A 26,576-nucleotide genomic window follows, 5' to 3' on the forward strand; every position below is an offset into this window, starting at 1 on the left:
AGTTATAGCCTAATGTTAGCTCGCTAATGCTGAACCTAGTTGTTAGCTATAGCTACCTGCAGATTCATACTATCCCTATGACAATGTTTGTATTGGTAGTAGTATGAGTTGGGATTATGCCGGTTCATTGTTTAGCTAACTAGCTAGTCTAACAAAAGACTCCACTTCGCCAGATGATTACATGACCCATCAAGTTAGCCAGTTATATCTGGGGGTGATTACGGCCATCTACTGTATTTCATGAACATGTGTACATGTCTAGACAATAGTGACCCATCAATTTAGTCAACATCCGCTAGATGTGGCATGGGGGTGGTTATAGAATTTTCTTCACATGACCCATCAATTTAGACAAGTGTGTCGGATAAGCGTCATCTAATAATTATAACATTTTTATCGGATACTTTCTGTTTTTTCTATTGCTACTATGCTAGTTACCATTTCACTGAGCAGTTTACACCTTCTGTGTCCTGTGCATGTGACAAATAAACTTAGATGTTATTTGATATAGTGTGTGTTTACCAGAGACGGTAATGTGAAGAACAACATTACCTGCACCAAAGTCATGTTAGGATATAGGACAAGGACGAGATAGTGTATTTTTACCTGGAGTTTTTCCTTATTGTAGGCTACTACTTTGACCACTTTTAGTCTTAATCTCTGGTCGTTTACTAAACTACTCACTCTGTTTAGCACATGGCCTCACATGTGAATCCTTAGCCCCACCCACAGATGGGTGGGGCTAAGGCTTAAGAGGGTGTTAACGATGCTGAATGGGTGTAGACAGAGCTCTCCAGTAGGTGTACCAAAACATTCAAGGACCAACTTTATCAACTTTCAAAGCAGAATTACTTTCCCATTATTCCTCAACTGCAGTGTATGATATACTATTTTCTAGTTCTGAGTCTCTACTTTTATCCAATGTAAAAAACACAATTTCAAATTCTGCTACATAATACCGAATCGAGGCAGTCGGTCACATTTTTGCTCAGTGTGGACATGAAGAACAAAACACACATGCTGTATGTAAACAAGCTTTTATTAATTGAAAAAATAACTTTCCTCTACCTCAGCTAAATTATGAGGACCATTTAAGGAAATCTCTTTTGATTTCTCTCTTACTATTCAACAAACATTTTGTAAAGTTACTGTATGTCGATATTATGACTTTGCCGTCAATGTGTTAAAATTATGTAAATTAATCCACACTTTTATAAGAAAAACAGAAACTTCAATTCTTTGTTTTGACTCAAGGGTGGAGGCGATAGTAAAACAAGTGCGTAATCTGCAACCACCACATCTACATGATCTCTGAAGTACATTCTTTCGGAAAGCTTTGCAACAACTTTTTAAATTGAATTGGTATAAAATGTATTTTCCAGATATCAGTGTTTCTATTTTTCTACTCTAAACTGACATTTTTGTGTGTGTTAACGTTGTATCAAAAGACCTACTTGAGCAGTTATACAGACCACTGACATTAGCTTGTGTGCCTGACTGTTTTAGCATTCAACACTGCATTATTCCTTTGATCAGTTTTTGCAGATATACACTTCTTGTGGCTCCTTTGTTGATCTGAAAGAATGGATGGCTGGGGGGCTACCAGAGTTATTGGAGTCTCAGGCATTTTGCTTAAACCTATCCCTACCTGTCAGTTCTTTAAAGGGATACTTTGGGATTTATCTACTTCCCCAGAGTCAGATGAACTTGTGGATACCATTTTTATGTATCTGGGTGCAGTTTGAAGGAAGTTCTTAACTAGCGCTAGCGCAATTGCTAACTAGCTTTAGCGCAATGCCTGGAAGTCTATGGGTATCTGCTAGCATCTTTCTAGTCATTGTGTTAATGCTAGTTAGCATTGGCTTGCGAAACTAACACGAACTTCCTTCATACTTGACACAGAGACATAAAAATGGTTTCTACGAGTTCCTCTGACTCTGGGGAAGTAGATAAAGGGCATCATTGCCAAAATCCCAAATATCCCTTTAAGGGGTCACTTAGTTTTCTACTCTAAGAATTGAGTTAACAGCCTGGGTTCAGGACTATGACATTGGTCCTGTTCAAATACCTTAGAATGCATACTTCCTCCCTACCTACCTTGATTTCTTCAAGGAAGTGGGGAGGAAGGATGTATTGTAAATATATTGGAACAAGGCCTTGGTGTTTATTTTAGTAATCGTCGATCTTGTACTCGTATTTGTAATCCAAGATGGAGTCCGTGAAACTTTCCGGTGCCGACGTTTGCTCCTCTCCTATGAACCACGAGTCGTACCAAGCAGTAGTGGGCTCCGCCTCTGTTGTCGTGGGAACCGGCGTGGTCGTCGGGGGAACCGGCGTGGTCGTCGGGGGAACCGGCATGGTCGTCGGGGGCAACGTTGTTGTCGATCTCATCAGTCTCTGTTGCCGTAGACGACGGGTGCGGTCGAGCCCTAGCTTTTGCTTTTGCTTGCGACGCGCCTCAGGACCCATGGCGGTAACTCTGTCGGTATGCATCACATGCCTGTTACCATTGGAGACCGTGTTCCGTCTTGTTCCGCCGTTGCCGTGGCTGAGCAGGCGTATGGGCTTGTTGCCGTGCAGGGCCATGATCTGTGGATGAATAGATAGCATTTATATAGTGCTTCAATGGCTCTAAAGTGGCTAATAGGCAATTTAATTATAATTGTAGGTGTAGCAGTACCCACTTGTTTGATACGGTCCCAGTTGGACTTGGCCAGGTTAAAGCTGCAGGTAGTTGCCCCTGCCTCGTAGCCCACCACACACAGCTTGGTCAGGGGGGCGAAACCTTCTGCCCGCACCGTCACACGGTACTCACCTGGGTTCAACAAGCGCCAGTAGTCCCCTGTTACAGCTGTGGAGGAAGCAGAGAGGAGAGGGCTTAGACTGCACACTCAATAAAGATAGCACTAGCAGGCTCCTGGACGTCCACTGCATGTAGGTTTGTTCAGGGGGAAGGGACAACAGGTTGTTACCAATATCTACCCCAGCTGTAGTTTAATGAATATACCAATATAACAGTGCATAGCTACATTCATGCGTTCACAGCAGTCAGAATGCCAAGGGCAGTAGGCTATGGGACATGGTTAACACAAAGCCAGACACTGTACCCACCTGTAGAGACATCATGGTTGACCCCCTCTACAGAAACTGTAGCATTAGCGATGGGGTTCCCCTCATTGTCTTTTACCACGCCCCTGATCCCACGCTGCACCTGGGTGGGGTGAAAACCAGGGTTCAAAAGGTCAGTCACTCTACAGCAGTGGTATACAAACTTTTTCAGTGGGGACACCATTTTTCCCACAATAATTTATTGCGATCCCAGAGATGGTTGTCCTTCTGAAAGGTTCTCCCATCTCCACAGAGGAACTCTGGAGCTCTGTCAGAGTGACCATTTGGGGTCTTGGTCACCTCCCTGATCAAGGCTCTTCTCCCCCGATGGCTTAGTTTGGCTAGGCGGCCAGCTCTAGGAAAAGTGTTGGTGGTTCCAAACTTCTTCCATTTAAGAATGATGGAGGCCACTGTGTTCTTGGGACCTTCAATGCTGCAGACATTTTTTGGTACCCTTCCCCAGATCTGTGCCTCGACACAATCCTGTCTCGGAGCTCTACGGACAATTCCTTCGACCTCATGGCTTGGTTTTTTCTCTGACATACACAGTCAACTGTGGGACCTTATATAAACAGGTGTGTGCCTTTCCAAATTTACCACAAGTGGACTCCAATCAAGTAGAAACATCTCAAGGATGATCAATGGAAACAGGATGCACCTAAGCTCAATTTCGAGTCTCATAGAAAAGGGTCTGAATACTTATGTAAATAAGGTCTTTTTTTATATACATTTGCAAAAAATTCTAAAAACCTCTTTTCACTTTGTCATTATGGGGTATTGGGTGTAGATTGAGGAAACATTTTTATTTATTCCATTTTAGAATAAGGCTATAACGTAACAAAATGTGGAAAAATTCAAGGTGTCATTCGGAATACTTTCCGAATGCACTGTATATATACAGTATATTACATTTTGGCGACCCCAGCTTTGAATACCACTGCTCTACGGCCACACTCCAGGACTGTGTGTGTGTTTGGTATACTCTCAAAATGTGTTAATTGTTTCTCTGTGTGTGCATACGTGTGTCTGTGTGTGTACCTGCTCCATGAAGGTGAGCATGGCCTCTCTGTTCTTCTCCCACTCAATGACCAGCTCACTCTGATGGGGGAACTTATCACAGCCCAGGAACACTGACAGCTCCAGACAGTTAGTGTGCAGGTAGCTGAAGTCATTCATACCTGAGGATGGCGGGAGAGGGGGGGAAGATAGGTGGCAATGAGAACCCGCAATGCAAATGATGAGCCACCAGAGAGCGCCATTACCCCCAAAACTGGGTCCTTTACTCTGATCAATGTTACATTACAGGTTTCAACCTTTTTGAACTACTGTATGTAATGTCAACTATCATAAAAAATGGCTTAATGAACAGCAGACAGCAATGGAATAAAAAAAGGGGCATGTCGGTCCTTACTTCCTTTGACGGGCTGCCACTTGGCGCGATTGACGATTCCAACGCCTCCAGTGATGTCATTGCCGTGACAGGAGCCGTGGGAAGTGTATGTCATCGACAGGTGAGTAGAGGCATAAGAGATGGCCAACCACCTATAACACACAAACACACACACAGTCAGATAGGGTAATCTGATCCTAGATTTGTGGTTAACTTGGGCTCCCGAGTGGCACACATCTCAGTGCCAGAGGTGTCACTCGAGACACTCTGGTTTGAATCCAGGCTGTATCACAACCGGCTGTGATTTGGAGTCCCATAGGGCGGCGCACAATTGACCCAGCTTCGTCCGGGTTTTGCCGGTGTAGGCCGTCATTGTAAATAAGAATTTGTTCTTAACTGACTTGCCTAGTTAAATAAAAACATTTACTTCATGCTACACACCTGAAAAAGGAGGCGTCTGCTGTGGCCCTGGGTTCATCCTCAGGCTCTGCGTACCCCCCTCTCCCTCTGTCATCCTCCTCTTCCTCTTCCCTGTGTCCATAGCCATGTCCCCTCCACTCCTCCTCCGGCTGCTGGTATCCCCTGTTCCACTGGTCTTCTTCTGGCTGCTGGTATCCCCTGTTCCACTGGTCTTCTTCCGGCTGCTGGTATCCCCTGTTCCACTGGTCTTCTTCTGGCTCCTGGTATCCCCTGTTCCACTGGTCTTCTTCTGGCTGCTGGTATCCCCTGTTCCACTGTTCTTCTTCCGGCTGCTGGTATCCCCTGTTCCACTGGTCTTCTTCTGGCTCCTGGTATCCCCTGTTCCACTGGTCTTCTTCTGGCTGCTGGTATCCCCTGTTTCTATCATCTTCCTCCGGCTCCTCAAACTCCTCGTACCTAGAAGAAGGATTTAAATTGAGTTGATTGTTTATTTGGTTTCATATCATTATTACTCCTGCCAAAAATAGCAAGAGTGCAGGAAGAGAAAGAGCCTCGTACTGTCTCTTCTTGCGGCTCTGTGCCCTCTCTCTCTTGCCCTCTCTGGTGCTGGCGCCGGCGGTCTTGGTTAGGCGGTGATTGTCGTAGGGGTACGCCACGAACCTCTCTCCCCCCTGGAAGTTGGCCCCCAGTACGAATGGGTGGCTCTCCATCCACAAGATGATGGCTCGAGTCTCCACAGCAATCTGCAGGACAAGAAGAACAAACAGCAGCCATCTTTTTTTATTTAACTAGGCAAGTCAGTTAAGAACAAATTCTTATTTACAATGATGGCCTTCCCCGGCCAAACCCTAACCCGGAGGACGTTGGGCCAATTGTGCGCTGCCCTATAGGACTCCCAATCACGGCCGGAGGTGATACAGCCTGGAATCGAACAAGGGTCTGTAGTGACGCCTCTAGCACTGAGATGCAGTGACTTAGGCCGCTGTGCCACTCGAGTCCCCTTGTTAAGTTGATAAACAGAGAAATGGACTTGCTTGTACTGTCTCTGCTCTTCACACCATATACATTTCCTTCCCTCCTGTTTCTCCCCTCCTGTCTTCATCCCCTCGCTTTCTCCCTTACCTTCCCCTCCCCTCTCCCTCCCTCCACCTCCTTCCTCCACACACCCTGTCATCCCCCTCTTGATCTGCAGGGATCTTGACATGGTGATTGGGGGTCAGTTTGGGCACCATGCCCTTGTCCTCGGCCTCCCACAAAACACTGTTCAGGTCAGGGAAGTTCTGGAAGATGTCATGGCCGTCCTCCGTCCAGTGGCCTGTTGTCCAACCACTCAGCTCGGAACCCTGTGGTGTCAATGGAACAGGATGTTATGGAGATATGGGCTGCATATTTACTGCAGTAATATCAACGTGTTAAAACCAAACGTCTTAGGATTTGCTTGAATGTCTCTAGTCTTGACTTAACATATGAGATATGTTTTCTTCTCTTGAGGAAAATAAAGTTGGGTGCTAGACTGTTCCTGCATACAGCAATACTTTCCTACAGGACAACAAGTTGGCTAAATCAGAAACTGTCTGGCATCCCTTTTCCTTAATAGAAGAAAACAGATTTGCACCCTGGAAGTGTAAAGTATAAATACAGGCTGTATTTCCCTGTGAGGGTCGTTCTTGAATTACGGTGGCATTTTGGCATGGCATTTTGGAAAAGAATTACTTGATTTTTTATTTAAATGTAGTCGGGTACATCTTCCCATTCTAAATCAACTAATATGGTAGCTTAATGACTTAAAATATGTTTTTACCATTATGATAACATTGTGCCACCAGTGGAGTAGTAACACCAATGAGGATTTTCTGAAATGGAGGCCACAAATGCTCAAATCTAAGGTCAATCCTTTAAAAATAATTTACTAAAGTGATTAATTATTTCCATTTATTTAAATTGGCTGACACATGATGAAGGAAATTCTCAAATTTATGACATACTGAAAGGTCGTGATAAGCTAATAATTTTCTTTAATATAGAACCCTCCCTCAATAACAGCTTGCCACGGGAGAAAATGCTCAAGGTCCTTGTCCCACTGGTGATGTGTAGGGGTGTAGTGACATGTTTTGGGGTTTAGAGATACTGTATCTATCTATTATTTTGAATGCTAGACAGTAAACAAAAGTATTTAATATACTTTTTATCTCCCAAACTCAACTCTGGACCTTGAAGCCAGTTCCACTGTATTGTTTCATTGTTCCCCTCTAATCAGGGACTGATTTAGACCTGAGACACCAGGTGGGTGCAATTAATTATCGGGTAGAACAGCAAACCAGCAGGCTCCGGACCTCGTAGGGTAAGAGTTGAATGCTCTTGCTGTAGATCAATAAAAACACCTATTGTTTTACTAGTATAATGTGTGTCCCTCAGTTTTATGTCATTGGTGTTACCACTTTGAAAATCGCTGATTACAAAAGATAAGGACAAGCCAATTTGCTAGCCCCCAGTAGTTTCAACAATGCATACAAATAGTTGTTTTGCAGTATAAAGGACTTACATATGTTTTCCAATTAAATAACAATGAAATAAAATTAGAATGTATTATTTTTTATGTTTTCGTATTTTTAAATTGTTTTTACATGGTGCCAAAGTCAAGGGACAACATTTACCACCGCAATTCAAGAATGAACCGTATAATATCCAGTACTGACCACTGTGAGGGCTTTCTCCTGCCCATCAGGGTTGAGTGAGGGCACCAGGTGGATACGTATTCCCTCCACCAGGCGGCGCACTCTGGGGTTGCCATCATTGTACTCCTTACACAGGTACTGCAACAGAAGAAGAACCATCTCCCGCCCCGTCGCCTCATTTCCATGGAGACCGGCCGTGTAGCGGAACTCCGGCTCACCTAAGGAGAAAAACACAGATTGTCATTGTCTTTCCATGCTTGAGAGGACACGAGTACTGAGCTTTCTATGAAAGTTAGCCTGGAATAACAAACAGGTGCAGTTAGCCTGGAATAACTAATGGGTGCATGTCCTGAAAACTGTGGACACAGACACAATATTGGTTTCATCCCACCTATCTCGTGTTCTGTGGGGTTGCCTGATATCACCATGGCCAGGATGTCCAGTCCGTTGGAGCTGCGACCCAGGCTGTACATACTGGTGATGTTGGGACACTCCTCAGACACAGACTTCATCATCTACCAGAAGAGACGCACAGGGGAAAGCAGCAGTTACCAACCCTGGCCCGGGACACCTTCAGTGAGTCTGTGCAAGTCTTTGTTCAAGCCCAACAAATCTTATTAAATGAATCCCCAAAGTGTCAAGACAGAGTTGAACTCAGTCTTCACAATCTGTCAGACAAAACATTAGACCTGATTCAAGTTCAAACAGGTGGTACTGATGACCATAAGGTTTGAAGTCCCCTGAAATGGGAGTGTTCCGTCTCACCATGACCATGTCTGAGTAGTTGTGATGTCTGAAGTCCAGGTACTGGACTGGAGTCACCTCATTCTGCAGCCTCTGGTAGGCACTGGTGGGGTCTGAGGAAATAAAAATGCACAGTGTGAACGTTTGCGTGTGTTTTATGTTTTACTATCCTTGTGGGGACCAGAAGTCTAGTAGGGTGGGTGCGTGTGTCACTCACCAGGCAGTGGGCAGCCGAGTACCTCCAGCCTCATACAGCAACTACCATTCCAGCTCTGAGGGATAACTCTGATGTAGCGCGCTAGTATGGGCTCAGCTAACTGATTCAGCACAGGGGTATCCTTATCAGAGTTACCAAAAAACAACTAGATATAGAGAGAGGGGGGAGGAGGGGGGTAAAGAGAGAGGGAGAGACAAATATATTTGACATGGTGAACTTTTGTGCCCCATTAAAAAGAACATGAGAGTGAACCCTAGGACCAAAGTACATTTGAAGCAGCGAGGCTGACAGACTCACCCAGTCAGAGTAACCGTCATGGATGGTTTTCCATTCTCTGCTGTCATTACTGAATTGCACGTAGTACGATGTCACAAAGTCACTCCTGAAACAGAAAGACGCACACAAATTTTGTCACCATTTTGTCTTTGATATTTCTGAAATTGTCTGTGCGCTTGTGTGTGTGTGTTTGTGTGGTTTGGTTTCACTATCCTTGTGGGGACCAGAAGTCCTCACAAGGAGGGTAAAACAAGGAAAAATGCTATTTCAGGCTTAGGGTTAGAATTAAGGTTAGGGTTTAGGGTTAGATTTAGTTTCAGGGTTAGGGGTTAAGGGTTAGGTTAAGGTTTAGGAGTTAGGGAAAATAGGATTTTGAATGGGAACACATGTTTTGGTCCCCACAAGAATAGTAAAATAATGTGCTTGTGTGTCTTACTCGTTGCGTGAGTCTCGTCCCTGTGTTATGATCCCAGTAAACTCTGTTGCTCTGCGAGCGTCCATCTCAAACCAGTGAATATTGTCCTCTGGGTTAGGACACCACGCCCCGCCATGCATGTCCTCCTCATCATCCGAAGCCTGGAAACCATGGAAACCATACAGTGTTGGAGATGAGGGTAAGGGGGCTTACCGTCAGGTTCGAATTAGTGTGAGGAGTATACCTGCATGTTGAGTCATGCTCTGTGTCGGCTGGAGCAGTACTGAGACTTAGGGTTAGACAATGGGTTAGGGTTAGTGTGTGAGGGTTAGTGTATAAGGGTTATGGGTTAGTGTGCGAGGGTTAGACTTAGCGTGTGAGAGTTAGGGTGAGTGTGTGAAGGTTAAGGTTAGTGTGTGAGGGTTAGTGTGTGTGAAGGTTAAGGTCAGTGTGTGAGGGTTAGTGTGAGAGGGTTGGACTTAGTGTGTTAAGGTTAGTGGGTGAGGGTTAGACTTAGCGTGTGAGAGTTAGTGTGAGTGTGTGAAGGTTAAGATTAGTATGTGAGGGTTAGTGTGTGTGAAGGTTAAGGTCAGTGTGAGAGGGTTGGACTCAGTGTGTGAGGGTTATTGTGTTAAGGTTAGTGGGTGAGGGTTAGGGTCAGTGTGTGAGGGTTAGGGTCTGTGTGTGAGGGTTAGGGTCCGTGTGTAAGGGTTAGGGTTACCTGTATGTTGAGTCGTGCCCTGGCTTGGCTGTAGCGGTAGTGAGACATGGAGGAGACCAGCAGCTGGTCTGATTCTATCCTATGAGACTCCATACCCAGGGGAGGACACTCTGCCACCAGGGGAAAACATCTCAGTCACACACACATCACAAAAACTTCAAACCACAATGGAAAACCTCTCAAGCTCTTGCTAAAACTCTTGCTAACCGAGTATTGTATCATTGGATGGTAGCAAGTGACTTACTTTTGGGCTCCTTGAATACGTGTGGTCTCTTCTTGGCTTTGGCCCGCTCTTCCTTCTCCCTCCTCTGCTGAGCTCTCTCTGTCAAACAGCACCATAGTCAATCACTAACTACAATTCCAGTAATGGATTCTCTGTGTGCGCGCGTGCGTGTGTGTGGGTGTGTGTCGACAAACGCAGTAATGCCTCAGAGGATCCACATGCCTTCACATTGCAGATAGGAAAGAAACCAGATGTATTCTGTTTCTCCAAATTCAGGAATGTGCTGATTAAATTCAGATTGTTCTTTTTTTCTTCAGTAAATCTAAGACAGGCCACACTGTTGTATCCAAACTTTCATAACCACCAGTCACATTTTATGGGTAACCCTACTTAAAGTGTCAATATCTCTAACTGGATGTGAAAGCTGTCACATTTTGTATTAAATGGGATTTTGTTCTACATACACATGTGCAATCACGGATAGTGGTGGACAGAGTATCCCCCCCTGACCCCCATTCTACAAGGTGTTGAAAGCGTTCCACAGGGATGCTGGCCCATGTTGACTCCAATGCTTCCCACAGTTGTGTCAAGTTGGCTGGATGTCCTTTGGGTGGCAGACCATTCTTGATACACACGGGAAACTGTTGTGGGTGAAAAACCCAGCAGCGTTGCAGTTCTTGACACAAACCGGTGTGCCTGGCAACCTACTAGCATACCCCGTTCAAAGGCACATAAATATTTTGTCTTGCCCATTCACCCTCTGAATGGCACACATACTCAATCCATGTCTCAAGGTTTAAAAATCCTTATTTAACCCGTCTCCTCCCCTTCATCTACACTGATTGAAGTGGATTTAACAAGTGACATCAATAAGGGATCATAGCTTTCACCTGGATTCACCTGGTCAGTCTATGTCATGGAAAGAGCAGGTGTCCTTAATGTTTTGTACACTCAGTGTAATTTCCCATAAACAAAAGTCCCTGGTTCCATTCTGATTATACATTGAGCTGGTTCTACTCTCCTCGCTGTGCAGGAGGTACAGTACAGAATGGAACATGTGGCAACAGCTGTTGGTTCTTATCCCGAGTGTTTCGATCTTCATTCTCAGCTCGTGATTTCAACATCTCTCCCCTCCATTACTGTCAGACTCGCTACTCCTCTGTTTTTAACCCTTGTGTTGTTTTTCTCTCTTTCCCTCATCTTTCCTTCCAGCATGTTCTGTAACCTCTCTTTGCTGTCCCGTCTCTCCCTTTCTTTCTGCTCCAGCCCAAAGCTTCTTCCATGCACCAATACAGGTTAAAGGCGTTTACATTTGAGTCATTTAGCAGACTCTGTTATCCAGAGGGACTTACAGAAGCAATTAGGGTGAAGTGCCTTGCTCAAGGGCACAGCAACAGATTTTTCACTTAATTGACTCGGGGATTCGAGCCAGCGACCTTTCCTTCCCTACCTTCCCTCACAACACATTTCTATGGTTCAGATTTGTCCTGCTCTAGATAGAATTAACTTGTGTCCCTTGTCTTAGCAAGTGGAGCCATAATGAAGCTTCACAGCTACATGTTTGCAATGCCCAGGTAGAGACTGATATCTGTGTTTTTTTTTTCCTCATTCGCTTTAAGCGGAAACATGAACCATTCGGGACTGTTATTCCTCCACCACATTATGAATCTGTGAGTGACGTGGTCATATGTTCATCTGCTTGACTGGGAGCTTTGACAGTGCAAAGTATGACATGGCAGTGTTACTAAGTTTTACTTGCAATGACTCTGATATGTGGTTGTTTTACCTACCTTGGTTTAATGGACACAAAAAAAATGCTGGGTTGTTTGGCTGACCCATCTGCTGGGTTGCAGACATTGGGTCACTTAGTTTTTTTTTTACATTGTGGCCTTCCATTATAGAATTTTGCTTTGATGTGGATTGAGGCCTATACTGTACATTCATATCAGTTGTGTTCCTCCATTGTATTCACCTTTCCTATTTCTAATGTGGGGTTGTGTTTCTGTGCCCAATTGGAAACTAAAAAACTATGAGCAAACTAACCTATGTAATTGAATACTGTACATGGAAATGGATTGTGATGATACCCATGAATGAATGCTGCACAATGTGCTTATTTTATCTTTTTTTTTTATCAGGGATAAAATTTGATGTGATATATATGACATTGTTTGGTGAAATATGCATAAAAGGAGAGTAATTGCCCCTAATTCTGCACTTAGTATACTTTTGTCCTTCCAATTTTGATCATCATGATTTAGTGAATGCAAAGACAATGTTTTGATCTACTGGGATTTTTAAAAGAAAGACTAACTTTCTGTTTTGTCTGTTTGGACAAAAGTATGGTTGCGTTAATCTTTTTGCAGGGCAGTCGTGTTCTTTTTGATGAATATATTTGCAATTTCGATGGTATAATATAGTTTTGATGAATGTATTTATGTTTTGAGACGGCAACTACATTTTGAAAACGCATTTACTGTTCTGCAAAAGGGAGTTCTGTGTCTTGTGGACTTTGTTTAAAAAAATCAACAACATGATTCCAAAAATTCGCTCGTCAACCCAGAATGAAAGTTAATAAAAACCAGACTGATCGTTAAATTAATGTTTGGGTAATCCCAACAACCCAACATGTTGGGTTATTCACACAACCCAATCGGTTGACTGGGTCAAAATAACCCAGTGTGTGTTCTATCCAATATTTACCCAGTGCTGGGTTACCAAAAACCCCAAATTGGGTTGTTTTTAACCAAGCATTGTTCTGTGAGTGCATTGACTGTAAGTTGCTCTGGATAAGAGTGTCTGCTTAATGACCAACATGTAAATGTTACTGTATAATGTGAAGTATCTACAACTGAAGATAGATAGATCACAGTCATTCAGATCATAATGGAAAATAGGCTGTGCACAATACCTCTATCCTCTCTCTCCTTTTCTTTCCTTTGGGTCTCTCTCTCCTCCTGTTTTTTCGCTGTGGTAAACAAAGGAGGGAAAAACAATCATGGATGAATTTGAGGTTACTTTCCCCCACCTCCCCATTACATGTAACAGTATACTGTGTATGTGGGGTGTTTTCAGTGGAGTGAAACATTTTAGAACGTTGCAGATAGAATAAAAGATAACGTCATGATTTCCTATTGTAACTGGCAGACAATCAATCATAATATACACAAACATTCTGTAACGTTTCCCCCTCCTGAACAGGCCCAGGTGTTTCTTAAGGTTTGCCACATTTCCAAATGATAAACATGACAAAGTGTTTGACGGGGGTAATAATCTTGATCTGACTGTTGTTTGTTCCAGTCACTTGGCATTTTCTTATTTGGGAGTTTGGAACATCAGCTGCCAAAGTCTTGCTTAACCCAAACTTAGACAACAGACCATATAATTGAAACAGTATACACTTATTTTGTTTCATTCTTGTGGGGAATGAGAAGTGTAGGCCCATTACTTTTGACTCTGTGGTAAATGGACAGTTCTTTATTGTGTCTATCTAATTTTTATTTCACCGCAGGGTCCCATTGAAATGAAAAACATATTTCTATTGAAGATTTGGCCAAGGGTTTATTTTACAGTGCAGAGTGTGTGTGTGTGTGTGTCAGTGTGTTTTTGGTTTTACCTCACAAGGATAATAAATCAAGGAAAATACAGACAAGTGGAGACATTTCGCAGGGATAATTTTAGGTTTAGGGGTTATGTTTAGGGTTGCAATTATGGTTACGGTTAGAATTAGGTTTCAGGGTTAGGTTTAGGGGTTAGGGTTAGGTTTAGGTTCATGGGTAAGGTTAGGGTTAGGTTAAGGGTTAGGGTTGGGCTTAGGGGTTAGGGAAAATAGGATTTTGAATGGGAATCAATTGTTTGGTCCCCACAAGGACAGTGTGTGTGTGCCCGTGTGTGTACATACTCTGTCCACCACTATGCCCGTAGTCATACTCCTCGTACCATGGACTTTCATAGGTGGGTGGTGGTGTAACAAGCTCCTCTGTATTGGAAGGAGAAAACACAAACACATCATTACAGTAGCCTAGACTGAGTAGCACACTGTTTCTGCATTGATTCAACAGTACATAACTGCCATGGCAAAACCAACCTGACTCAAGCAGAAACAGACTGGCAGCTTGTCTAGTAGTACTAATCTATTTTTACTAAACAACATCACAGAGAGAGAGTCTCTTTGGTGTAATGTATGCATTCCAAAGCGCTCTGAAGTTAAAATGCAGTATGTAGTTTCAAAACATTAATACAGTAATCTTCCACTACAGTGATGGTGGAACAGAGCCTTTATTTCTGCAGCCACAACAGACACTCTGTTTGGACCCACATAAAGCTAGCATAACACGCTGCCTGTTATTTGCCTCGTTAAATGTTTAATTTAAGTTTACAAGGAATATAACAGAGCAGCCATCTTGTGAAAGGCTTCTCGCTCAAAAACAAAACCATGAAAAGCCTTTGGCTGTTTAGAACTACACTCTCACCCACTCGCTCTCCTCTTAAAAAGCAGGGTGATGATCTAGCCTCCTACTCTGTCATTCCCTGGACTAAGAGCTCTATTCAATCTGATCCGCTTTAGCCGACATCAGCATAGCGGTTATTTTGGCGGCGTTGGAGCTGGAACTGCGTTAGAGCTATCAAATCCACAAGCGTCTCCAGGCATTATACCTAAAGCAGACATTGGCATTGGCTGCCCAGAGTTACATTAACCTCTACGGAATCGGTGTCCCTAAACCGGGACGGTTGTTGCTAACATGCACTAATGGGACTAGAATGACATTGTAAGTAACAGACAACTTTCCAGGACATAGACATGTCTTATATGGGTAGAAAGCTTAAATTCTTTATAATCTAACTCCTGTGTCCAATTTACAGTAGCTATTACAGTGAAAAAAATACCATGCTATTGGTTGAGGAGAGTGCACAACAACAAAACACTTTTATCACGGCAACTGGTTTGATACATTGAACTCTGAAGGTAAATAATGTACTTACATTCAGTAATCTTGCTCTGATTTGTCATCCTGAGGGTCCCAGAGATAAAATGTAGCAAAGTTTTGTTTGATCAAATCGATTTTTATATTCAAATGTAGGAACTGGGTTCTACAGTTTGAACCCCTGCTGTCTACCCCTGCTGTACACCTCAGACACCGCCAAAACATCAGCTGATCTGATTGAATCTAGGTCTAAGAGTATGGTTTACAGGATCGACTTCCACACTATAAACCCTAAAACAGGGGTTGTCTTTCATTGATAGAAAGGAGGAATAGCAGCATACACTGTGGTCCTCTAAACGGTGACCGACCGACCGACCGACCGACCGACCGACCGACCGACCAATTAATTGAGATGTAAGTCACCTGTAACAGCATAGCTCCAGTCATCTTTCTCTGTGGGGACGACCTCTGTACCATCAGGGAAAGGAAGATTCTCGGGCTCCTCGTCTGTTATTGGAGAACGGAGAAAACGAGAAAGTGAGAATGGAGATCTCAAAGAATAAAGAGAGCAGAAAAGAGAAAAGAGAGAGCAAGATCGAAGAGGCACATGAGAGTAAGGACGGAGGCAGATGGAGAAGTAAGAGTAGAGAAATAAGAGAAAGGAGAGGATGAGAATGGAGAGAGATGGTGGAGTGAGAACAGAGAGAAATGGAGAGGTGCAGGAGAGTGAGATACTGTAGGAGTGGAAATCTGGAGGAATGGTAGAGTGAAACAGTAGTGGAATTATGGACACAGTAAAAGTAATGAAAACCTGTTGCAGCTATCACACAAAGTACAGATGAGCTGAGCTTTGCAATGAATGTCACTGACAAACCTTCACATGAGATGAGATTTCCATCATATAAGGTGGAAAAAATGACTCATTGGTTAAAGAGTCCAGTTGGCAAATATCATAAAGGGTTCGATTTAGAGTGGATCTAGATGAGAAATCCAGAGATAAAAAGTTGTTATTGAATTTTAACCCCATCCCAAACCTTAACCATTACCTTAACCATTCAGAGTTAATGCCCAAACTTAACCTTTAACACTAATGAAATTCAACATTTGGAACAACTTCGCAATTTAACATTTGAGGAAAATGGATGGACATCTAATTCTGACGTGAGACTGTGAGGGCTGGTAGGTTATACACCTATATTACACGTTTAAACTAATAGCTAGTATTTGAAAAAATACTTTGATAATAATTTTGAAGTAGTTAGTAAAGTTAATTGAAATTGGTATTTTTTGTCATTGATGCCTTTGTTCCATTCATTCATTAAGTTATTCCATCCATAGACTGTGTATATACACAGAGTATACCAAACATTAGGAACACCTTCCTAATATTGAGTTGCGCATGGACGTCGGGGCATGGACTCTATAAGGTGTCTAAAGCGTTCCATAGGGATGCTGGCCCGAATTGACTCCAATGCTTCAAGTTGGCTGGATGTCCTTTGGGTTGTGGACCATTCTTGATACACACGGGAAACAGCTGAGCATGAAAGACCCAGAAGCATTGCAGTTCTTGACACAAACCGGTGTGCCTGGCAGCTATTACCATATGCCGTTCAAAGGCACTTAAATATTTTGTCTTGCCTATTCACCCTCTGAATGGCACACATACACAATCCATGTCTCAATTGTCTCAAGGCTTAAAAATCATTCTTTAACCTGTATCCTCCCCTTTATCTACACTGATTGAAGTGGATTTAACAAGTGACATCAATAAGGGATCATAGTTTCACCTGGATTCACCAGGAAAGAGCAGGTGTTCTTAATGTTTTGTACACTCAGTGTAAAAGCCCCTCTCATTGAATATCTCAAGTACCGCAGGCTGCCATTAGAAACTAAATTATACTTATATTTCAATATTATCCTTATTTATACCACAGCATTGTTGAGTACTCGTTTCTGATTGGCTAGAAAGGCATTCTGTGTGTGATTTTAAAATAATCGATTTAAGGACACATCTGATGTAATAGCAGCACGAATATTGACTCTGAAGATCACTATTTTCCCATTGCCTATAATGGAGGATCCTGCTTTCTGGCAATAACAGCCTGTAGTACCCTGGTCGACCTTGAACTTCATGGCTTCAATGAAAGGGGGAAGTTGTTCTCCCCTGACTCATTCATTCATTCGGTCAATGAGTCATTCATTTTAGGACACAGAGGGGGATGAAACATACATCTGGCGTCCCAGTAGTCCTCGTCTCCCTTGTCCACCTTTCCATCCACCACAGGAGTGGGGGGCGTGGCCATTGGGTTCTCTCCCTTCCAATAGTCATCTTCTGGGTCGACCACTGGGCCTCCGGGCTCCTCCTCATCTGGCTTCCAGTAGTCATCCTCTATCAGAGGGACACATGGACAGTAGAGGTAACTTTATTAGTGTGGAGATTTGTTTTAAAAGCAAGATATAAAACAAAATCCACATGGTTTTTCAAGGTACAAATAAGATCATAAACAAAGTGGCTATACTATAACGTTTTGAGTGGTATTAGAACACTGAGGCCCCGGCTTCAGAGAAATTATATAATGGTTTGTCATCTGTACACATGATCTCACCGTTGTCTGAGTAGGGGTAGTCTGGGTATGGGTCAGGTTCTGTGGGAGCATCAGATGGGACAGAGATCAAAGTATTACAAACAACTTTGTTACTCACACAATGCAAAGCCAATAAAAAATCGAATCAACCAATCCTAGTCTGTTTTTATTGAAAACGTTGATTACAGTAGTAAAGTGGTGTGTTACTGCATTACCTGCTTCTGTGTACACCTCTGTGGTAGTTGTAGGTGGTGGTGTGGTAGTTGTGGATGGTAGTGTGGTAGTTGTGGGTGGTAGAGTTGTAGGTGCTTCTGTTCGTGGCTCCTTTTCTTTGCCCTTCTTTGGCTTTTTGTCTGCTTTAGGCTTCTTGGTGGCCTTGGGCACTTTGGGCTCCTTGTTCTTCTTGTCTTTCTTGTCTTTCTTGTCTTTCTTGTCTTTCTTGCCCTTCTTTTTATCCCCTTTGCCCTCCTCTTCCTCTTCGGCTCTCCTGACCCTGGCTTGGGGTCAACGGGGGAAAGGAAAGTTAATAAACTTGGTCATTTCGACATGTTGATTCCTGAGGGTCAAATGTCAGGTTTAACAGCACATAACAATCCTATAACAGTCGGATATGCCAGGATAGGACAAGATGGCATTCAAACAAAGGCTATACATCAACACCAACTCTCTGCTACTGAAGTAGACTGATGAGAGATAGAGAGACAGATAACCAAATATAAATAGAGTGATAGAGTGAGAGGGGGCAGAGAGAGATGGTGACAGAGGAAAAACAGTGGGAAACAGAGACAGACAGACCGAAATCCCGGACCAGACAGGTGTAACTGGGATGGGGAAATCTGCCAGACAGAATCACTCTAGCAGGGGGCACAGCTGAGCTAACGTCTGGCAGATGGGGGAGATGACGGTGTCCTGTGCAGAAGAAAAGCTACTCTGTTTGCATGGTGAAACAACAGGGTCCTCTACTCACACACACACACACACACATCAAGGAGAGGGACTGCAGTGATATCATCACACCCAAGGTCAAGGAGATCTCATCTGGATTTATGTAAATGTTTCTACATTATGTCACATGACATTAAAACATTCCATAATCACGTGTTTTTTTCTATCTGATGTGTAATGGATAAAATATAAAGATTTTCTTCTTTCTGCCGCTTCCTCTGAATGTACATATTTACAGTGTGCTGCATGCTACGTATAGGATGTGGATGTAATTGTGCTCTGTGCTACTTACTGATGGTGCTGCTTAAATCGCTACGGAGGGTATTGTATTGTATTGTTTTGGGGAACAAGAAGTTGTGTAACTACAGAAGTCAGTGGAGTGTATTCATTGGTATTTCCCTCTCTCTATTCGTGGCTGTTTGAATACCTGTGCCAGTGACCTACAGTTGAAGTCGGAAGTTTACATACACTTAGGTTGGAGTAATTAAAACTTGTTTTTCAACCACTCCACAAATGTCTTGTTAACAAACTATCGTTTTGGCAAGTCGGTTAGGACATCTACTTTGTGCATGACACAAGTCATTTTTCACTTATAATTCACTGTATCACAATTCCAGTGGGTCAGAAGTTGACATACACTAAGTTGACTGTGCCTTTAAACAGCTTGGAAAATTCCAGAAAATGATGTCATGGCTTTAGAAGCTTCTGATAGGCTAATTGAAATCATTTGAGTCAATTGGAGTTGTACCTGTGGATGTATTTCAAGGCCTACCTTCAAACTCAGGGCCTCTTTGCTTGACATCATGGGGAAATCAAAAGAAATCACTCAGTCTGGTTCATCCTTGGGAGCAATTTCCAAACGCCTGAAGGTACCACGTTCATCTGTACAAACAATAGTATGCAAGTATAAACACCATGGGACCATGCAGCCGTCATTCCGCTCAGGAAGGAGACGCGTTCTGTCTCCTAGAGATGAACGTACTTTGGTGCGAAAAGTGCAAATCAATCCCAGAAACAACAGCAAAGGACCTTGTGAAGATGCTGGAGGAAACAGGTACAAAAGTATCTATATCCACAGTAAAATGAGTCCTATATTGACCTGAAAGGCCGCTTAGCAAGGAAGAAGCCACTGCTCCAAAACCACCATAAAAAAGCCAGACTACGGTTTGCAACTACACATGGGGACGAAGATCGTACTTTTTGGAGAAATGTCCTCTGGTCTGATGAAAGAACTTGCAAGCCGAATAACACCATCCCAACCATGAAGCACAGGGATGGCAGCATCAAGCACCTGCTTTGCTGCAGGAGGGACTGGTGCACTACACAAAATAGATGGCATCATGGAAGGAAAATTATGTGGATATATTGAAGCAACATCTCAAGACATCAGTCAGGAAGTTAAAGCTTGGTCGCAAATGGGTCTTCCAAATGGACAATGACCCCAAGCATACTTACAAAGTTGTGGCAAAATGGCTTAAGGACAACAAAGTCAAGGTATTGGAGTGGCCATCACAAAGCCCTGACCTCAATCCCATAGAAAATTTGTGAGCAGAACTGAAAAAGCGTGTGCGAGCAAGGAGGCCTACAAACCTGACTCAGTTACACCAGCTCTGTCACGGCCGTCGTAGGGAGGAGACCAAGGTGCAGCGTAATAAGTGTACATTCTTCTTTATTTAAACGAATGAACACTGAACAAACGAACAAAATAACAAAACGAACCGTGAAGCTAATATGGATAGTCCAGACAGGCAAGTAAACATAGATCAAGAACACACCAATATCCAAGGGAAATGGCTACCGAAATATGGTCCCCAATCAGACTTACAAATACCTAGACCTACTAAAACCCCTAGACTTACAAAACCCTAGACAATACAAAGCTAGCATACCCACCCTAGTCACACCCTGACCTAACCAAAATAATAAAGAAAACATAGATACAGTGGGGAGTACTGTAATTTGCATTTTATTGCATGACATAAGTATTTGATCACCTACCAACCAGTAAGAATTCCGGCTCTCACAGACCTGTTAGTTTTTCTTTAAGAAGCCCTCCTGTTCTCCACTCATTACCTGTATTAACTGCACCTGTTTGAACTCGTTACCTGTATAAAAGACACCTGTCCACACACTCAATCAAACAGACTCCAACCTCTCCAAAATGGCCAAGACCAGAGAGCTGTGTAAGGACATCAGGGATAAAATTGTAGACCTGCACAAAGCTGGGATGGGCTACAGGACAATAGGCAAGCAGCTTGGTGAGAAGGCAACAATTGTTGGCGCAATTATTAGAAAATGGAAGAAGTTCAAGATGACGGTCAATCACCCTCGGTCTGGGGCTCCATGCAAGATCTCACCTCGTGGGGCATCAATGATCATGAGGAAGGTGAGGGATCAGCCCAGAACTACACGGCAGGACCTGGTCAATGACCTGAAGAGAGCTGGGACCACAGTCTCAAAGAAAACCATTAGTAACACACTACGCCATCATGGATTAAAATCCTGCAGCGCACGCAAGGTACCCCTGCTCAAGCCAGCGCATGTCCAGGCCCGTCTGAAGTTTGCCAATGACCATCTGGATGGTCATTGGCAAAGAGGAGGAATGGGAGAAGGTCATGTGGTCTGATGAGACAAAAATAGAGCTTTTTGGTCTAAACTCCACTCGCCGTGTTTGGAGGAAGAAGAAGGATGAGTACAACCCCAAGAACACCATCCCAACCGTGGAGGTGGAAACATCATTCTTTGGGGATGCTTTTCTGCAAAGGGGACAGGACGACTGCACCGAGATCTTGGCCAACAACCTCCTTTCCTCAGTAAGAGCATTGAAGGTGGGTCGTGGCTGGGTCTTCCAGCATGACAACGACCCGAAACACACAGCCAGGGCAACTAAGGAGTGGCTCCGTAAGAAGCATCTCAAGGTCCTGGAGTGGCCTAGCCAGTCTCCAGACCTGAACCCAATAGAAAATCTTTGGAGGGAGCTGAAAGTCCGTATTGCCCAGCGACAGCCCCGGAACCTGAAGGATCTGGAGAAGGTCTGTATGGAGGAGTGGGCCAAAATCCCTGTTGCAGTGTGTGCAAACCTGGTCAAGAACTACAGGAAACATATGATCTCTGTAATTGCAAACAAAGGTTTCTGTACCAAATATTAAGTTCTGCTTTTTTGATGTATCAAATACTTATGTCATGCAATAAAATGCAAATTAATTACTTAAAAATCATACAATGTGATTTTCTGGATTTTTGTTTTAGATTCCGTCTCTCACAGTTGAAGTGTACCTATGATAAAAATTACAGACCTCTACATGCTTTGTAAGTAGGAAAACCTGCAAAATCGGCAGTGTATCAAATACTTGTTCTCCCCACTGTAACTAAGGTCAGGGCGTGACAGTAACCCCCCCAAGGTGCAAACCTGAACTTATAGGGGAGGGCCCGGGTGGGCATCTACCCTCGGTGGCGGCTCTGGTTCTGGACGCCGCCTCCCCTCTTTACACTGTTCCCTCTGCCTTTGTAGATCCGGACCGTGGATCATCGCCGGAGGCTCTGGATTGCGGATCATCGCCGGAGGCCCCGGATCGGGGACCCTCGCTGGAGACCCCGGGCTGGGGACCGTCACTGGAGACCCCGGGCTGGGGACCTTCGCTGGAGACCCCGGGCTGGGGACCTTCGCTGGAGACCCCGGGCTGGAGACCCCAGGCTGGAGACCGTCGCTGGAGACCCCGGGCTGGGGACCGTCGCTGGAGACCCCGGGCTCGGGACCGTCGCTGGAGACCCCGGGCTGGGGACCGTCGCTGGAGACCCCGGACTGGGGATTGTCGCTGGAGGCCCCGGACTGGGGATTGTCGCTGGAGGCCCTGGACTGGGCATCGTCGCTGGAGGCTCCGGACTGGGGATCGTCGCTGGAGGCTCCGGACTGGGGATCGTCGCTGGAGGCTCCGGACTGGGGATTGTCGCTGGAGGCTCCGGACTGTGGCCCGTCGTTGGAGGTTCCGGACTGTGGCCCGTCGTTGGAGGTTCCGGACTGTGGCCCGTCGCCAGAAGCTCTGGACTGGGTACTGTCGCCGGAAGCTCTGGACTGGGTACTGTCGCCGGAAGCTCTGGACTGGGTACTGTCGCCGGAAGCTCTGGACTGGGTACTGTCGCCGGAAGCTCTGGACTGGGTACTGTCGCCGGAAGCTCTGGACTATGGAAGCGCACTGGAAGCCTGATGCGTGGTGCCGGAACTGGTGGTACCGGGCTGAGGACACGCACCTCAGGGCGAGTGCGGGGAAGAGGCACAGGCCGTACTGGACTGTGGAAGCGCACTGGAGGCCTGATGCGTGGTGCCGGAACTGGTGGTACCGGGCTGAGGACACACACCTCAGGGCGAGTGCGAGGAGCTGGAATAGAGGAGCTGGAATAGAGCGCACCGGGCTATGAATGGGAACTGGAGACACCGTGCGCATTTCTGCAAAATACGGTGCCTGACCAGTCACACGCTCCCCACGGTAAGCACAAGGAGTTGGCTCATGTCTCCAACCTGACTCAGCCAATCGCCTCGTGTGCCCCCCCCCCAAAAAAATTATTGGGGCTGCCTCTCGTGCTTGCCTTGTTTGTATTTCTCCTCATAATATCGCCGTTCCGCTTTTGCTGCCTCAAATTCCTCCTTCGGAAGGCGATACTCCCCAGCCTGCGTCCAGGGTCCTGCTTCATCCAGTATCTCCTCCCAGGTCCATTTCTCCATAAAATGCTGCTCCTCCTTTTCATGCTGCTTGGTCCTTTTATGGTGGGTTCTTCTGTCACGGCCGTCGTAGGGAGGAGACCAAGGTGCAGCGTGGTAAGCGTACATTCTTCTTTATTTAAACGAATGAACACTGAACAAATGAACAAAATAACAAAACAAACCGTGACTTAACTTAACATAGATCAAGAACCCACCAATACCCAAGGGAAATGGCTACCTAAGGTCAGGGCGTGACAAGCTCTCAGGAGGAATGGGCCAAAATTCACCCAACTTATTGTGGGAAGCTTGTGGAAGACTACCCGGAACGTTTTACCTAAGTTAAACAATTTAAAGGCAATGCTACCAGATACTAATCGAGTGTATGTACACTTCTGACTCACTGGGAATGTGATGAAAGAAATAAAAGCTGAAATAAATAATTCTCTCTACTATTCTGACATTTCACATTCTTAAAATACAGTGGTGATCCTAACTGACCTAAGACAGGGAATTTTTACTAGGATTAAATGTCAGGAATTGTTAAATGTATTTGGCTAAGGTGTACTGTATGTAAACTTCCGACTTCAACTGTATCTGTGGAACAGAGTGTCACGCCCTGACCTTAGAGATCCTTTTTATGTCTCTATTTTGGTTGGTCAGGGCGTAAGTTGGGGTGGGCATTCTATGTTGTGTTCTATGTTGTCTAGTTCTATGTGTTTGGCCGGGTGTGGTTCTCAATCAGAGGCAGCTGTCTATCGTTGTCTCTGATTGAGAACCATACTTAGGTAGCCTTTTCCCACCTGTGTTTGTGGGTAGTTGTTTCCTGTTGTGTGTCTGCACCAGCCAGAACTGTTTCGGTCGTTATTCTTTGTTATTTTTGTTATTTCAGTGTTCATTTAATAAATATGGACACGTACCACGCTGCACCTTGGTCCTCTCCTTCCAACAGCCGTTACACAGAGGTTGTGTATTCATGTCATATTCATATGTATTTAATATTCCTCTCCGTTAGTAACCCAGCCAAACTGTAATGGCACGCTGTCAGAGCATCATCAACATTGTCCTGTCCCTGTCCTTAAGATATCTGATTCTGTGTAGTTGGTGTTTCTAATATCTTTTCAATTGTGCAAGCCATAAATATGTAGCTTATGACAGTAGTAGTACATTTTACATAGTGCACTACAAACTATGTAACAATGTGTACCCACAAAATAGTTATACAGTACCTACTAGCTAATGTAATTACCATGTAAATACAAGGTTTTAGTGCAATTTAATTGGGAAATGGGACTGATTAAACCAACAGATGTGTGTGCTGAAGTTAACTCGATGTTAAGCTGTGAATCTCAGAAACAAAATGTGTTTTATAACTAACACTACATCATCAGCCCATCTCAGAGGGTGAATCATTCCATTTTGGAGCTGGGTTCTGTGGTACAGTACAGTAGAAAATAAAAGTGGACTGTACAAATCTGTCTCCAAGATGCTCAGCTCAGAGCCCAGCCAGATCTGTTACTGCAGCAGACTGAATCTTCCCCAGTCCCAGGTCTACTCTGCTTTGGGCCAAGAGACAGTCCAGGTATGTGTGAGCTGGAGACAGACAGGTTAGAGTACTGTATGGTGTGGTGTGGTGTGGTGTGTGTGTGTGTGTGTGTGTGTGTGTGTGTGTGTGTGTGTGTGTGTGTGTGTGTGTGTGTGTGTGTGTGTGTGTGTGTGCACGGACACTGTTGGACTTGTCATAGTGACTGAAAGGTGTGTGTGGGTAATTCAGGAAATTGCTGGCTTCTTTCAAGACCAACACTCTCCTCCACCTGCCTTGTGCCCTGTCCCCTGTGCCTGCCTGATGATGTCATATAACGTTCTCCAATCCTCGCCCTGGAAGGAGGCATCTGTTCCAGCCCAACAAACAGACACTGTTGATGATTCTACTACTAAGGTTTTGATCATTAGCTGATATGATGATAAGATGTGTTATTGCTGGGCTGGAACAAAGGCATGTACACCAGCTGAATTGGGTCCTATCTAGTAGGTAAAACCACCCATGTTTCTAGCCACAACTCAGATGGGACCCAATTCTCCACTTAGTAACATATATAGCATTATAATATGAATGTTCCTACTAGGCAAAAACTGGTTGAATCAACGTTTCCACGTCATTTCAACCCAAAAATTCAATGTGATAACTTTGAATCAACGTGGAAAACTGATCGGATTTGCAAAAAGTCTTCAACGTAGGAGAATTTTGTATTTTATTCATCAAACTTTTAACCTCAATGACAGGGTGACATTTTTGGCTGAGTTGAATTCACGCTAGTTGACAACTCAATCGAATGTAAATAAAAACTAGACGTTGAACTGACGTCTATGCCCAGTGGGTTGGCTTTGTTCTTACCTGGTAGGGCATCCTCCTCTGTGGCTCTCTTTTCCTTGCTAGTCTGGCTTTGTGTCTCTGTGAGTTCCTCTTCTTTAGCTGGTTCATCCTGGGACTCCTCTCCATATAGGGCCTCCATCCCTCTCTCCTCTACAGCCTGGCCTAAAGAGACAATGCCTCCTGCACTCTCCCCTGCTCTGGGCAGTAGCACACAGCATAGGGCCAGCAGAACCAAACACACCACTGCAATATGACCTCCCATCCTCCTTACGCTACCTGGCTCAGGATTCTACCTCAATGTTCCACTGAAAAGTTCCAGCTCAGTGTTCCGATTAAGTATTCCAGCTCTGTATTCTAGTTCAGATTTCCCAAAATCTTGCTAAAAGTTCCAGCTCAGAACGCTACGCAGAAATTCTACCGAAGTGTTCTATATCTGAATTCTACCACAGAATTCTACCTCTCAGTTTTCTACTCTCGTGTTCCATGCCTTCTCTCCGGTGAGGAAGATTCTGGAGCTCCAAGCCACAGCCAGACACAGACTCACTCAGAGCATGAGGCAGGGCTGGACACAGAGAGAAGAGAATAGTGAGAGAGGGAGGAAGAGCGAGGGAGAGCAGTCCAATTGTCCTGCAATTTAACTAAACGACAGCTGAAAAAGTTTTGGCTGAGAGAGATATAATCCCCTTCACCTGGCTGACGAGTTTCAACAGGTGCAGAGATCAAAAGGAGAGCTCAGCATAGATTGAGCAGAGCAGCTCACTGGAGAAGCCAGGAGAGGGAATGAAGAATCCAGGTTGGCTCTATAGAGGCTGTAACTCCTGGTTGGAGAGGTGAAAAGAGTTTAGTCCAGCAGCAGAGAACG

General features: G+C 44.5%; 1 protein-coding gene across 1 annotated transcript; it reads right to left on the reverse strand.

The window, feature by feature from the left end:
* Nucleotides 1–1,766: 1,766 nt before the first annotated feature.
* LOC120044475 (inactive carboxypeptidase-like protein X2) lies at nucleotides 1,767–26,576 on the reverse strand. Its single transcript, XM_038989133.1, has 23 exons — nucleotides 25,736–26,576; nucleotides 17,915–18,196; nucleotides 17,721–17,759; nucleotides 17,345–17,503; nucleotides 15,538–15,621; nucleotides 14,091–14,168; nucleotides 13,101–13,157; nucleotides 10,211–10,288; nucleotides 9,967–10,076; nucleotides 9,267–9,406; nucleotides 8,852–8,936; nucleotides 8,555–8,699; nucleotides 8,359–8,450; nucleotides 7,985–8,108; nucleotides 7,615–7,811; nucleotides 6,085–6,261; nucleotides 5,477–5,661; nucleotides 4,940–5,374; nucleotides 4,520–4,650; nucleotides 4,147–4,286; nucleotides 3,112–3,211; nucleotides 2,685–2,851; nucleotides 1,767–2,589 (listed from the first exon to the last, which is right to left on the reverse strand). The coding sequence occupies exons 1-23, from the start codon at nucleotides 25,974–25,976 to the stop codon at nucleotides 2,170–2,172; spliced, it is 3,666 nt and encodes a 1,221-aa protein (XP_038845061.1). The 5' UTR covers nucleotides 25,977–26,576; the 3' UTR covers nucleotides 1,767–2,169.

Source organism: Salvelinus namaycush, chromosome 1 (assembly GCF_016432855.1).
Source record: "Salvelinus namaycush isolate Seneca chromosome 1, SaNama_1.0, whole genome shotgun sequence".
In the NCBI taxonomy this organism is placed as follows: Eukaryota; Metazoa; Chordata; class Actinopteri; order Salmoniformes; family Salmonidae; genus Salvelinus; species Salvelinus namaycush.